The 13,858-nt window shown below is 48.4% G+C and overlaps 1 protein-coding gene across 1 annotated transcript in view; it reads right to left on the reverse strand.

Annotated features, from left to right (window-relative positions):
- Nucleotides 1-488: 488 nt before the first annotated feature.
- The window catches only part of map1aa (microtubule-associated protein 1Aa), a 32,919-nt gene continuing 19,549 nt past the window's right edge, over nt 489-13,858 (reverse strand). Inside the window, exons 2-6 of the mRNA XM_084017939.1 lie at nt 12,219-12,301; nt 11,117-11,257; nt 4,033-11,011; nt 3,720-3,946; nt 489-3,467 (exon numbers count right to left, since the gene is read on the reverse strand). Of these exons, the coding sequence (XP_083874065.1) occupies nt 3,312-3,467; nt 3,720-3,946; nt 4,033-10,849 (7,200 nt within the window). The 5' untranslated portion in view covers nt 10,850-11,011; nt 11,117-11,257; nt 12,219-12,301 and the 3' untranslated portion in view covers nt 489-3,311. The remainder of the gene's footprint in view (nt 3,468-3,719; nt 3,947-4,032; nt 11,012-11,116; nt 11,258-12,218; nt 12,302-13,858) is intronic.

Below are 13,858 nucleotides of genomic sequence, written 5' to 3' on the forward strand. Positions count from 1 at the left end.
CTTTTAAGTGAAACATCTAGTCAACTATTTAAAAACAATTTAATGGATAGTAAAGTTGAGATACTCATGGTTCCCAGAGGATGAACCCTAATGAGTTTAGTGATCTACTCACCTTTCTTTTAACACACCAACTGGTGAAATGTCTCAACATCTAAAGGAAGACCATGTTGAACGGACATTCGTTGTCCCCAGATGATGAATCCTGACTTTTTTCCTCTAGTGCCAGCAGGAAGTTCACATTTGTAGTTTTGAGAGAAATACCACAAATATCAGCCATGAAATTCTGTTCACACGTTCGTGTTCCCCTGAGGATGAATATGAATTAATTAAATTGATTGAATCTATAATTTAAACCTCACACAGCCGTTACCATGGCTACAGAGGGTCAGAAGACGGATGGAACAAAGAGAGAAAATACTTTTTTTCTTCAGTAAATGACATTTTTATTGGTCTTCACCACACTTGTTCCCTTTTTCACAATAAATCTGTTTTCTATTTTACCTTTTTTATTTTGAAGCGTTTAAAGAGAGCGATAAAGAGAATATTGCACTTAAAACGAGATGAAAGTAGAATGATGAAGCAGAAGGGGGGGGGGGGGGGTCACTAGGCTTTCTTTTACAGCACAGCTCAGCTTCTCCAATATACATCTTCTTAAAATAACATTTCTATATAAGGTCAGTTTGTCTTCAGCTATTACAATACAGGAGAACTCAAAGGGTACACATGCACGAACAAGCAGTCTTCAGTCTTTATGAGGATGTGTTTCACGGCGGACGAGTCTTGAATCCCACAGATATTTAATTTTTAACCTTTTTTTTTTTTGGACGATACGAAAAATGCAGCAGTTATGTGTGAGTGTGTGCTAAGCTTTGTCTGGAAAAGAGTGTGAATAATAGGAAATCCTCTAGATAAAAAGGTATCGACGTGAGCGACTGGCAGTCTGAGCTGCTCATGTGTGAGTTGTTGTTGTTGTGATCAGCTGTTCACGGTGATGCAGTATTAAACAGGAATGTAGATCACGCAGTCGCTGACCAAGTGTGTCGTCACGGAAACGTCATCGTCTCCTCCTGTCCCGACAGAACTCGTACGTTCTGTCAAACTGTGTTGGTGGGTTTGAAAGCTGCACCCCCCAGCGTGCACAGACGAGTCGGTGTACCATATGATGCACGGTAACCAAGGCAACCAGGAGATGAAAGTCCTCCACGGAGAACGTAAAGGTAAATCTGCATCTTCACATTCAAATCAACTGGAGCCACTAAAGGGTTTTTTGGGTGGGGGGCGGGGCTGCGTTTCTAACGAGCGATCGTCATCTCGTGCACGTCATCTCGTGCACGTCACACGGAGGAATGTCCGGAGTTTAAACTGGAATCATAAAACGGCAACTCTGGTGAGGCGTCCTGCAGTTTTATTGGCTAATTAGTTGTTTCCTGGTTGAAATCTATTCAAAGTAGTTCAAACTTATCAAAATACTAAAAAAATCATCCATATCAAATTAAAAAGCACGATAAGTTAATATAAACGTCTACTGATTTTTAGTCGCCAGGTAAATCGTTTAATAGAAACCGTGATGCAGGCGATCGTGGCTAAAATGAAAATGTTCGCCAACTCAACAAATTAGATTTTCTGCAATCATTAAACATTTTCAGTGCAAATGTTGTAATACACGTTTTTATGTTGCTAAATGTAAGAGTTTTTTGTTTGTTTAAGTTTTGCACTCAGCATGGGACGATACAAACATTTTAATGTTGCGGTTATCCCGGCGAAAATCATATTATCCCGATAATCATCAAAAATGTGCTTAAAACTCTTAACAACTGACTGGAATCACTTTACATTTAGTTAACAAACTCACAAAACGATCTCAAAGCTGACGAATCAAACGCCTGCATAAATTAAAGATAAATAAATATTAAAAATGTACCTTTGTATCCTGTATTTGTTTAAATCCCACTATTTATCACTAAACAGCTTGTCAAGTCACTCGTGACTGAATGAAAATTCACCACGATCGATTATTGATTCTTTGAATCCCGATGAAATCCGATATTGTCCCGGTTTTTTTGCACAACGGTAACAGTTTGTGCTTCTTCGCGTTGCAGCTCCGGAGGAAACCGAGTTGGTGCTTTTTTAAAAAAGTGCCTTTTCACGCTCGTTATGTGCAACTCTGACCTTTTAGTTTGTTTTTCTTGTGACAACCAGCTCAAAAGTCCACGATGAAAACGTTTCCCTTTCCGGCACAGCAGGACAGAAAGGCACATGTGGGTGACCTCTAACCTCTAACCATCTAACCATCTTCATTCAATCTCTCCTCGAAACCACAAGTCGTCGTTGCGGAAATACATTCTTCGTTCTCCTACGCAGCTTTTTGTATTTAAGACCTTTTTTTGACACACGGCAGTTTTTGTCGTAATGAGCTTTGAGCGCCATTCTGTACGTAAATATATTTATATGTATATATATAAACAAGCAGGAATCCAAAGATCAGGATGGTGATTTTTTTGCCTTCAGTTCTCCTCACGATCCTCCGTAACGATATGTTAACACTGGAAAAGATACGTCAAAGACTACAGAAACCATTCTAGACGGAAACGTAAGAAATTACAGCCACTTACGATTGTTTTTTTAACTTTGAGATAAAATGTATCATAATTCACAACGAGACAGATTTCTGAATATGATCGTCCCTATGCTACGGCAAATATACTCAAAAGACATATTTTCTATCTCACTATGTCAGCGGGAGGCACAAAGTTCAACACTGGGTCGTAGTTTCAGAAGAACGACGGAAAAAAAGGAACGTTGAGGAGAGCTGATTGCAGTTAATTGCCTGTAGCGAGGATAAATGGATTGAATTGATCACCTTTTATTGTGAAAATCTCGATGTTTGGAATCGTGTCGCAGGCTTTAAAGTGCGCAAAAATTGTGCTCTGATTTTGGCCAATTAGAAGAAAAGCAACCAAGCAGTAAATTTGACGTTATTTCCTATATGATACGTTTGTTTTTTTTTGTTTTTTTTAACACAATAGACTCCATTGTCCTAAGGAACAAAAAAAAAAACCTTTTCACAGGACGGAGAAATAAACACTAATGTCGTGGAGGACATAGTTGTCAGTAAACTGCCTTTGTAATACAAACGGTGATCGCCGTGAAGCTTACACATGAATAAAAATCTAGAAAAACTATAGACGAGTTATCCAGGTCTGCCGAGTGCCCAAAGCAGAGGCAGATTTGCATATCAGGCTATAGAGTGGAGGCAATTAAAACCAGATCTACACCGGGGAGGCCAGTAAGGAGGGAGAGAGACGAGGGTCTTAGAACTCGATCTTGCAGGCGGGGAAAGACTCGTCCTGCATGACCACGGTGCTGCTGGAGGCCAGGACCATGATGTTGAGCTCCTGCTGCCTCTCGTGGGTCTGCTGGTACCAGTCGCGGGTCACCTCTGTGTCGTGGGTGGGGATCAACGTCACCTGGGCAACAAAAAAAGTGTACGCTCTATTTAGAACATTGCCACAGATGGACCACACTGAAGCCGTTTTGTATTCTCTCTTTAACGCCACCAGACTCCTTTGACAAAAACAGTGATTTTACCTCGCAGAACTGCTGCCTCCATTTGGTTCAAAATCTTCATGCAAAGAGCAACCCACATGACATGACAGGAGGTCAACCCTGAAACCCACGTTCATAAGTGTGATCGCGTGAGAACGGCACCAAACGGTTACCTGCAGGTTCGATCCCCACTGAGCTTTGCCGTCCAGCAGCGCGTCCAGGACTCCTCGGCTGGGTTCGCCGCCTGCTGTGTCGTTCCCGCTCACCACGTAGTACGCCGAGCGGACGCGTTTGAAAAACTCTTGGTCCACGTTCTTGGCACTGCAGTGGTTGGGAATGTAGGCCAAGTCCACATAGATAGGGAGGCCGGGAACAGCTGCAGAGCCGGACTTCTGAGAACCTGAGTGGGAGAACGGAAACTCGGTATGTGCAAAAATATCTTTTGTAGAATTAAACATCCGGGATTATATTATCTATGTTTCTCACCCGAACTGCTCTTGACACCGTTGGTCAGCCCCTTGCCAGGGTTGTAGCTCGACCTGGAGACATCGTCGTCTTTGGAGCCCTGTCCGTCCGACAGACGAGACATGCGTGAGCTCTTGTCCGCCTCCTTCTTCTTCATTGAGGCACTGCGAGGAGATGGCATCTGTTTCACAGGCATGGGGGATCTCTTGCGCCTGGCCGGGGATGCTGATTTGGGTTTCCCCGAAGTCTTCTTCAAACCCTTGGTTTTTGGCTCCTTCTTGACTAAGCCGTTATCCAAAGAATCGGGATCCACCATGCAAACGTCTGGACGTGGGGGGTGGGGGTAGGGGTCCATGAGGGGAGCAGGAGGAGGGTCATTGCTCCTCGTAGAGGAATGATGGGTGCCTCCTCCTCCTGTGGCAGATGATTTATCAACTGGCATATAGTCTGCATCCTCATCTGAGTCCATGTTACCTTCGCCGGTGGCCGAGGGGTATTCCTCAGTGCCTGGAGGCACATCGGAGTCCGACTGAGAGCCTAACGACTCGCTGACGGAGGTGGGCGGTGTGTCCTCCGTGGCCAGACCCAGCTGCGGCACCAGGCCACCGGCTTGGTGCAGAGAGCTGCTGTCCTTGCTGTGATGGTGGGGCTGCTTGTGAGCCCTTCTCTTGACCGACAGGTCGTGCCCGTCGCCCTCCTGCGATTGGTCGCTCCTGCGTTCGTGCTCCTCGTCATCCTCGTCGCTGGACAACTGTCGCATGCATGGGTTTATGAAGGACGGCGAAAGGTCCTGTTTGGGCTGCCTGTACTCGGAGGAAGAATATCCAGGAGAGCCACGGCTGGCGTAAGAGGAGGCAGCACCCATTGGCAAATTACCAGAAAGATCTGGATCGCTGTCGTCGTCGTCGTCATCGTCGTCATCATCCTGCCCTCCTTGGCTGCACTCCTCAGCGTAGAACGGAGAGCGGAATGGCTGATCGGTCGAGGAGAGCGACAGCGGGCGGGCCGGGTGCTCCGGCTCCGTCTCACACTCCTCTTCGAACTCATCGTCGTGACGATAATGGGGAGGGGAGTCACCGGGCACCATGCTCATCTGGGACTTTGACATCTCCCACTCAAAGGAGCTCCTGTAAGCTGCTGCTCCCTCTCTGGACTCCACCTTCGCTGGGCCTGAAGATGCACCACCGGCTGCTGCTGCTCCAGTGGGGAGGATGGTGCTTGAGCTGATCTCCGTAGGGCCATTGATCGTATCTGGCTTGCTGGCCTGGAGAGGAGAGGGCATGTAGGAGGCAAGAACATCTGGGAGTGCACCAGCTGCCTTTTCACTGGCAGCTGGTGCAACGGGCTTGTCGGCAAATGAGAGGCCACCAGCCAGGCCACTGGAAGGCGACCTCCGGGTCATCTCACGCATGTAAGCCTCCTCATCTTCTTCTTCACTGCTGTCGGTCTCCTCAAAGTAATGTTTGCCTTCTATGTCAGGCCGTGGTGAGGAGGTGACGCCAAACAGAGCTGCACTGGCGGCCTCTTTGTCCTTGGAGAGCTCAGCGGGTGGAGCAAACCCAATAGCCTTGTCCAGCTTGGAACCTTCAGACCATTCAGGCTTATAGAAGCAGTCTGATTGAGGACCTTTGTTGTCCGTAAGTCCAACCGATGAAGTCTTGTGCTCCTTCTTGTCCTCGGCGAAGGCGGTGGATGAGAGCGAGGGAAAGGATTTGACCTCCTCGAATGGGCTGAGGGGCGAGAAATGCGCCAAACTGGAAGTGGACTCGGCCGTGGTCGTAGGCGCGACGTGTTTTTCAGACACTTCCAGATAATCGTCTTTGGTGCCAGCATTGAAAGAAGAGTCCATGACCAGCGAGTGCTCATCTTTAAAGGAGGAGTACTCAAAAAGGGGCTCAGCGGGCGTCTCCAGCTCCTCGCCAAACTGACGGCTGGTGGAGAGGGAGCCCGAGGTGGAGGAGGAGTAGCTATAGGCCGAAGAGGAGGAGTACCCTGGGGCGGCGGTGGTCGTGTACTGAAAGCTTGTGTCCAGGGATGCCTTGCTCAGGTCTGGTGTTTTCTGTTTCTCAAAATCAGGATCAGCCCTGTCGTTCTGGTAATAACTGTCCTCTGTTGATTTCAAAGTGAACTCCTCGGTACCTTTGCTTGTGATCTGACTTGATAAAAATGAGTCTTTGTCCCCGCTTCCATATGAGCCCCCGAACCCTGAGGAGTAGCCAGAGAAACCTGTAGCTCCTAAATCCGTTTGCTTCCCACTGATTGACGAGGACTCGATCTTGGCTCCTTGTTCGGACTTTGTGACTGAGCTTGAGGTGCTCGGCGTTCCCTGGCTGTTGTAGCCATATCCAGCCATAGAAACCATAAATTCAGGCCTGTTTGAGCCAAACATTTCACTGATCGGGCTTTTCGCTTCTTTCTCTGACCTCTCTTTGGCACCTTTCTCTACATCAGAATCAACAGTGACTTCGTCGTCATCCTCCTCCTCCTCCTCATCTTCCTCTTCCTCATCCTCATCGTCTTCATCAACCACATCATCGTCGTAGTCCTCCTCGTCCCTCGCTGTTAGTTTTCGCATATCGACCTCCAGGCACGCTCCTTTGTCGCCGTAGCCCGGGGCGGCATCGAACGCCGTCATTGAGGAGTACGTCTGGGGCTTCATGCTGTCGGTCTGGCTTTTAAAAGAGGCGTCTTTTTCCGATGACAAAGAGGTAGACCAGGCCTCGGGTCTATCGGCCACTGAAGGGAATCGGCTCCCTGTGCTGTATTCAAATGTCTCCTTTGCTTTGACCTCTTCAAACGGAGGTACAGCAGAAGGGCTCTTGGAGTCGAGCCAGGAAGAGGCAGAGAAGGAGTCTTTTCCATAAGAGGCAGTAAATCCCTCCTTCTCTGACATCTTGTCCATGGCTGTAACCGGGCCAATGGCCGGGGCAGTCGCCGAGGCCGTTACTGGGGCCATTGCAGGGGCAGTCACCGGGGCCGTTACCGGGGCCATCGCTGGGGCAGTCGCCGGGGCGATCGCCGGAGGCTTGGGTTTCTGCAAATCCCCTTCACCCTTTGCAATATCCTTCTCCGCTTTATCTAAGGACTCCTGACGGTATGAATCAGAGTCCACTGAGCCGTAAATGTCACTGTAAGAGAATGTCTTCCCATGCACATAGGGCGTGTCCTGTCTGATATACAAGGCCTTCTCTTTGCTCTCCTTCTCTGGGAAATTATAGAGACTGAAATGAACACTTTTCTCAGGCTCTGTTTCCTCTGTGCTCTCTTTATTTGAGTCTGCTTTACTTTGATCTGTCGATGAGGGCTTCAGCGACTCGGCCTCACTTTGGAAATCGTCATCTTTTTCCTCTTCATCTTCCTCTTCATCCGAGTACATCACTTGAGGTATTGCTTTCTCTCCTGTGCTGAAAGACACCTGTGTCTTGTCCGAGCCCTCGACTCCTGCTTCTGTCTTTGCCGATTTTGTCTCGGAGGCAAAGTCGTCGTCCAAGAAGCACCCCTCCTTTGCCTCCATGAGCTTGGCCTTCACAGTGGGCTGTAGATCCTTCTTGGCGTAATAGTCATCTTCCTCATTGTCTTCGCTGGATTCTTCAGACTCCTCAGACGCCGTCTTGTCACCTCCCAGACCGATAACAGCATCACTGCCTGAGATGATGGCTGACTTCTGGGTGTCGGCTTTAACATCGATCGCAGCTTCGTCTTCCGTTTTGAAGGCTTTCTCTTCTGTCGGAGAGTAGCCACTGCTTGTGGGCACAGACTGTGTGGGCGAGGCCAGTCTCATGGTGCTGTCATCTGGACTCACACATCTTTCCTCACTCTCGTGCCTGGAATGGGAATCCAACTCTAACCCGGGGGAGAAAGACTGAGGGGGTGAAACAGGCTTTATGTCCGTCTTAAATCCCTCTGAGCCGAGGAGAGACTGGTTTTCTTTGACAGCCTGTGTGGGAGAGTACTGCATGGTGGAGAAGAGAGGAGGAGGAGGAGAAAAGGGGGCCGAAGGAGATTTCTGCTTCTCCTGGAGCATTGCGAAGGCTGCATGTTCGTAGCCCTCTTGGAGTTTCCCCAGAGGGATTTCCACGTTTGGAGTCTGGTCCTCATCCTCCTCTTCCTCGTCGTCTTCTTCTTCGTGGACTGCCTTGCTCTTCGCATCGCCCTCCATCTCGGCAATGTTGGGCTGGTACTCGTCAGAGGAAGGAGACTTGAAGCACTTGTCGTCCTCCAGAGAGGAGGTGGGTGAGATGGTTCCCGCCGAGTGGAGGTAGTCCTTCCCTTGGGCGGCCTCTGCGCGAGAGGGGATACTGTTGATGGTGTCCAGCAGGAGGGAGTTCCTCCCCGCCTCTTCGGTCTGGGGCGCCGTCGCCGAGGTTATCGAGTGATCCTCGGCTACAGACGTGGCGAAGGATGACAGTTTGTCATATTCCGTGATGGATGTCGCCGAGGAGATGTGCTCCTCCTCTGCGAGAGGAGCGGCGATGATAGCGGGGTAGGGTGCAAGCTCATGCTCGTGACTCCCCATGAAGGCTTTGGGTTTCACATCGGACACGGCGGGGCACTTCATCTCTTTTATACCATGCATGGAGTCAAAGGTGCCAGGGACGTCGGGGACGGAGATGTCGTAGGAGCCCACATCATAATGCAGCTGTGGGATCCTGTCTTCTGGTTCCTCGTGGATCTCCTCATCAGAGATGGTCTGCTCGGTCTCAGAGTAGCCGGGGATGGTTTCGTCTTGGATGAAGGAGAACTGCTCCGAGGCGGAGGCTGCCACTTGCCCAGACAGGGCTGTGGTTGATGAAGGTTTTGTCTCAGCCAGCTTGGTGTCCCAGTCCTTTCCAGGTTTTTCCCTTTTCGCCTCCTCTGTTTTACATTTCAGGACCTCGTCGTCTTCCGTCCCTTCGAGGTCAGCTTTTTCAATGACGTCACCCTCCTCCTCTGAGCTCTCACTCTTCTTCGATCTGTCTCTCATGTCGCCCTTCACGGGGTGTTTCACATATTCCTCCATTTTTTCCTCTTCATAGCTCTTGTTAAAGCCTGCCCTCACTTCCTGCTTTTCAGTGGCTGCAACGTCATCCGCCTGATCGACGGGGGACTGGGGTGAATCCGATTTTATCTTGGCGGCTGTGGATATGATTTTCTCATCGGGGAAAACCAAGGATGGGACTTTCATATCTGTGTGAAGCGATTTCCCAAACATCACATCATTCTGGATGGGCTCAGTCTTAACTTTGGACAGCTCTTCTTGTTTCAGAGCCTCAAAGTCCTCGGTGAGGTCCTCCGGAGAGGACACGATGGACCTGTCGGCCAAAGCTGCCGCCGCAATCTCCTCAGGAATGTTCTTTGGGACCGGCTTCTTCTCAGGTGCTTCCTCTTTAACGGCTTTATTCTTGTCCATCTTGGGCTTCGCCTGAGTTTTGGCCTTATGCAGAGTCTTTCTCACCTCAGGGGTGAGCGGCTTCAGGTCAGGTTTAGTGATTTTCCTCAGCTCTGGTTTACTCGGGTCCTTCTTTTTATCCTCCTTGGCTTTACTTTCTTTTTTCTCCTCTTTCCTTATATTTTCATCTTTCTTTACTTCACGTTTCTCCTTCTTAATTTCCTTTTTCTCTTTATCTTTCTTTTCATCCATCTTGGACACTTTCTCACGCTTGACTGTTTTTTCCTTGGAGATTTTCTTTTTCTCCGTCTTGCCCGCCACAGGGGCCACCTCGCTGTTCTTCTGTTGTTTGGTGGCTTTCAGACTTTCACTTTTCGGTTTCTTCTCTTCCTTCTTCTCCACTTTATTCTCTTTAGTGTTTTCGCTCTTGGACTCTTCCTCCTGTCCACTGGTCTCTTTCTTCGTAGTTTTAGAGTGTGGTTTGGGTGAAGACTTTAGACTCTCTTTGCTGTCTGTTCTTGATCTCATTTTAGTCTGTTTGATGATGGGAGGAGGTGCACCGGATGATATGTCTTTTTGGGTAGCCACTGGGTATCGCAGGAAGTCCAGGTGTTTCAGTTTCTCGAGGCCCTCAAGGATTTTATTCTGCGGTGCGTTTCCAGGGAAAAGCACCCTGACTATCTTTTCTGTTGGACGGTGAGGAATCCAAACAATGAGAGCAGTAACTGACGTCAAATAGGGGACGGATATTTCCCCTTCTTTGCCATTGGCCATCGTAATCCCCGTCTTGGCTTTGCTGTTGCCAGCCCATTTCTGCATCAGAAACTGCATCTCTTTGCTCTCCTTCACAGGATTTAGGACGTACATGTCTAATTTTCCCACGCCGAGTTTGTGGAATAGCGTGATGGGTTCAATGGTGTTGCTGACCACCCTGTGAAGAGGCTCCGGTGTGATGCCGAGCTTGTTGAGGTACTGCAAAGTGAGAGATGCCTCCTCGATGCTCCGCTTCACTTTCAGTGTTGACTCGGGCATCCGAAGCTTCTCCGGGACGTTGAAAAACACAATCCCGAGCTCGGGGGAGATCAGGTTCTTCACCCACTCGCCGTTGCTACTGGAGCCAGACCCTTGGTTACGCTCTTCTTCTTGCTCCGCGATCTTTCTCTGGAACAACCCGTTGATGCCGGGGAGGTTGTCCGCGCCGATGTGGGTGAGCAGGATAGAGTCAATCCGGTCCAGGTGGCGAACCAGCTTCCAGAAGCAAGACTTCCGATCGGACCCTCCGTCCACCAGGATGTTGAACCCGTTGACGGCGAACAGAGCGGAGTCTCCCCTGCCTCCGGGGAAGATGTAGCAGCATGGTTTGGACAGCTTCAGGAAACCTCCGGAAGTCGGGGGCTCCAGGAGGTCAAAGGACGACGGCACATCTACCGTCTCCGAGACGTAGTCGGTGAACTCCGTGACTCCGTCCATGTCGGGCAGGTGAGGTTCAGGGTTCAGGCGGTATTCCAGAAGATTTTGAAACGACTGCTGCTCCTGGCTTTGGCCCAGGGAGCTCCAGCCCCCGTCTCCCTGACAGGAAACAGTGAGCTTGGACGGCTGCTCTGAAGAGGCCCTGGACAGGAGTTCAATCACCTGCGAACACAGTAAGAGTGAAAAACAGCCTAAATAATGTGTCTTCAAAAAAGTTGATCCATGACCCCCTAAGACCTTTTGGTCAGATTTGAAGATTTGGCTTACTTGAGGGTTGGAGATGATGTCGGAGAAGTGTTGCCAGGTGAAGGCTCCACCTTGTAGCAGAACGTCGCCTCCCTGCTCAGAGCTCTGGCCGCTCAGTATCAGCAACTTATTCCCAGCAGAGTCAGTGATCAGAGAGCGAATCTGGGTAGAGAACAGAATGAGCAACTATAACAAATGCAAACTTTAAGGCTTTTTAATAATGCATATTGTATACATCGTCAACAAAAAAGGCAAATGTAGGCTACTAGAATGGAAAGATGAGAAGAATCTTTGTATGCGTCAAACTGTGGTGCTCTACGTGGCCGTACAGGAGGAAGTCTGGTTACGTAGCATAGTCATGCAACAAAGTTTATTTTGAAAGGACAGTCTATTTGATGAGTTGAGAGAGGAGAATGTGTTGATCATAAATAAATGTTTCATTTCATTTGAGTTTGGAAAATGCACGATTCGTCTTGATTGATGTCTTTCTAAGCAGAGAGACACTGTGTTGCGTGTCAATCATTATAATGACGAATGGAAAAGCGAAAGAAAAAAGAATATGTATATTCTGCAACACAATGAGACCAAAGATCAAACATTCCATTAAAAGAACAGATTATGCACCAGATATAAATGTACCGTCTAAAATTAGATGAATAGTTTCAGTCTGTTTCTGTTCTAATGCTATAACTAAAGTTTATTTTGAAGGTTCAGGTTCAAGGATCTGGTGTATCACAAATAAATTGTCATTCTACTCTAGACAAAAATAATCATCATCTCAGAATATATTATGTAATATTTTCTCCATTCCAGCAGCAGTCAGAGGCTTAACTAAGAACTGACTATTTTTCACACTAACGGTCAAATGTGAGGCATCTGAGTGGGTTTATTTATAACACAAAGAAATGTGTCACACTGAGTGATGATCGCTAGCAGCAGGGACACGGACCTCCCATCGGGGCCGGACGGTGAACAGAGGTGCTGCCGTTCTTCTTCAGTGAAACCAAGTTTAATTGAACACTTTGGCCTGAAACTCTGTGATTCACCGTGATTGAAACTAAATGATGGCGTGTGTGTGATGCAGGAGTCCACCTGTGGTCTGCGTTGTCCGGGTGTGACTCACCTCCGAGGCGGCGGTCTCCTCTGATGGGTTCACCAACACCACGGTCTCAAGGACATCACTCTGATACTGGAGAATCCGCTGGCCTGCAGGAAACACAGGTAACACCAAGGTCACGCAATCACCCAGTTACACAGGATGGGGCTGCTTGATGCTTTCCAGGATCAAATCCACAACACAGTCCCCCAGAGGTCTAGATAAAATCTCACATTAGTCCAGAGACCAGACTATGTGGAGGAACCAGAGACTGTCTGTGGTCCCCCAGAGGTCTAGATAGTAGACCACATAAGTCCAGAGACCAGACCAGTGTAGAAACCAGAGACTGTCTGTGGTCCAAACAACAAGGTCTCTGTCTTATTTCTGTCTAGATGAAGTTATTTTGATGGAGCAGCTACATAGCCTAGCTCCCATCGATCCAAACTCCATAAAAAAAATAAGCATTTTAAAACGTATGTACTTATCTTTTTGCAAAAAGACTTAACAAACAATAACTTCAGACTTTTTTACAAATTTTCATCATGATGTAATTACTTCGGCATTATTTTTTATCTATTTATTGCAATTAAATCCCAACAAAATAGTTTATTTTGGTATTTAGTAAACCAGCTGATGTGTGTCTTGCTAGAAACACTGAATACAGCTCAGTGAAAATGACCGAGGACCTCTGGGTGATGATATGAACTCAGACAGGACGCTGTTTGGTATCTGGGACTTCACCACATGTACAAAGCAGCAGTGGTTATTTCAGCCATGATTGATGATGTCGTGTCCACATTGAAGTTAGCTAGCCAGTTAGCTGCATCCGCTCTGTTCTCGGTGTCGCATAAACAACTACCAACAGTCGCCATGTTCTCTTGATGAATGACCACTGAAACATTTCAATGTCCGTTGCACTCCTATTCTAGCTCTGTGGTTTCACGCTATGAAAATACTGTTTGACGAGCATCATTTAACGCATGCAGTGTGGTCCAGCATCTGTCAACTCAGCAACTCTGCAGGCGGCAATGCAGGAGCATCCTCCACCACGCCCAGGCTCCGCTTTCACACTCGCCCTCTTAACTCCCCCCGATGACTTTAATCCTGGAAATAAGCTTCATATACAATCACAACAATAACGCAAAAAGAAAGCAATCCTTCAGCCATAATCCTCACTGGCTGTTGCTATGGGGACGCCTCTCTGGCTGTCCCTGCTAGCTGAGTTACACTGACCCAGTCTTGGTCGAGGGAGACGCATTGCAGCATTTCTGCGGGAGGGAGGGAGGGAGGGAGGGGAGGGGAGGCGGGTGCTGCATGAGAGTATGCACGCAGCATCACATCGTAGAGGAGGTGAAGGCGAGTAGCAGCAGCATCAGAAGCATGCAGGCGCCTCATCAGGGGATCTATATTTGGCATGTCCTCTTCCTCCGCCTGGTGAAGCTGCAGGAGGAGGAGGAGGAGGCAGCGCTAACGAGTGGAGAGAGAACATCAGATGCTGTAGTATTTAGGGGTCGTGTGTTGGAGATTCATAAACATGTCACTGACAAACGTTTCACCAGTCTGGAGGAAATCAAACGCGTCCGAATCACGGGGCGGATTCGTGCAGGCCGACAGCCGGCGTTTGGATCAGCGGCGTGAACTCGCCGTGACCCACTTTACTGTCGTCT

Source organism: Eutrigla gurnardus (assembly GCF_963514095.1).
Source record: "Eutrigla gurnardus genome assembly, chromosome: 1".
NCBI classification, from domain to species: Eukaryota; Metazoa; Chordata; class Actinopteri; order Perciformes; family Triglidae; genus Eutrigla; species Eutrigla gurnardus.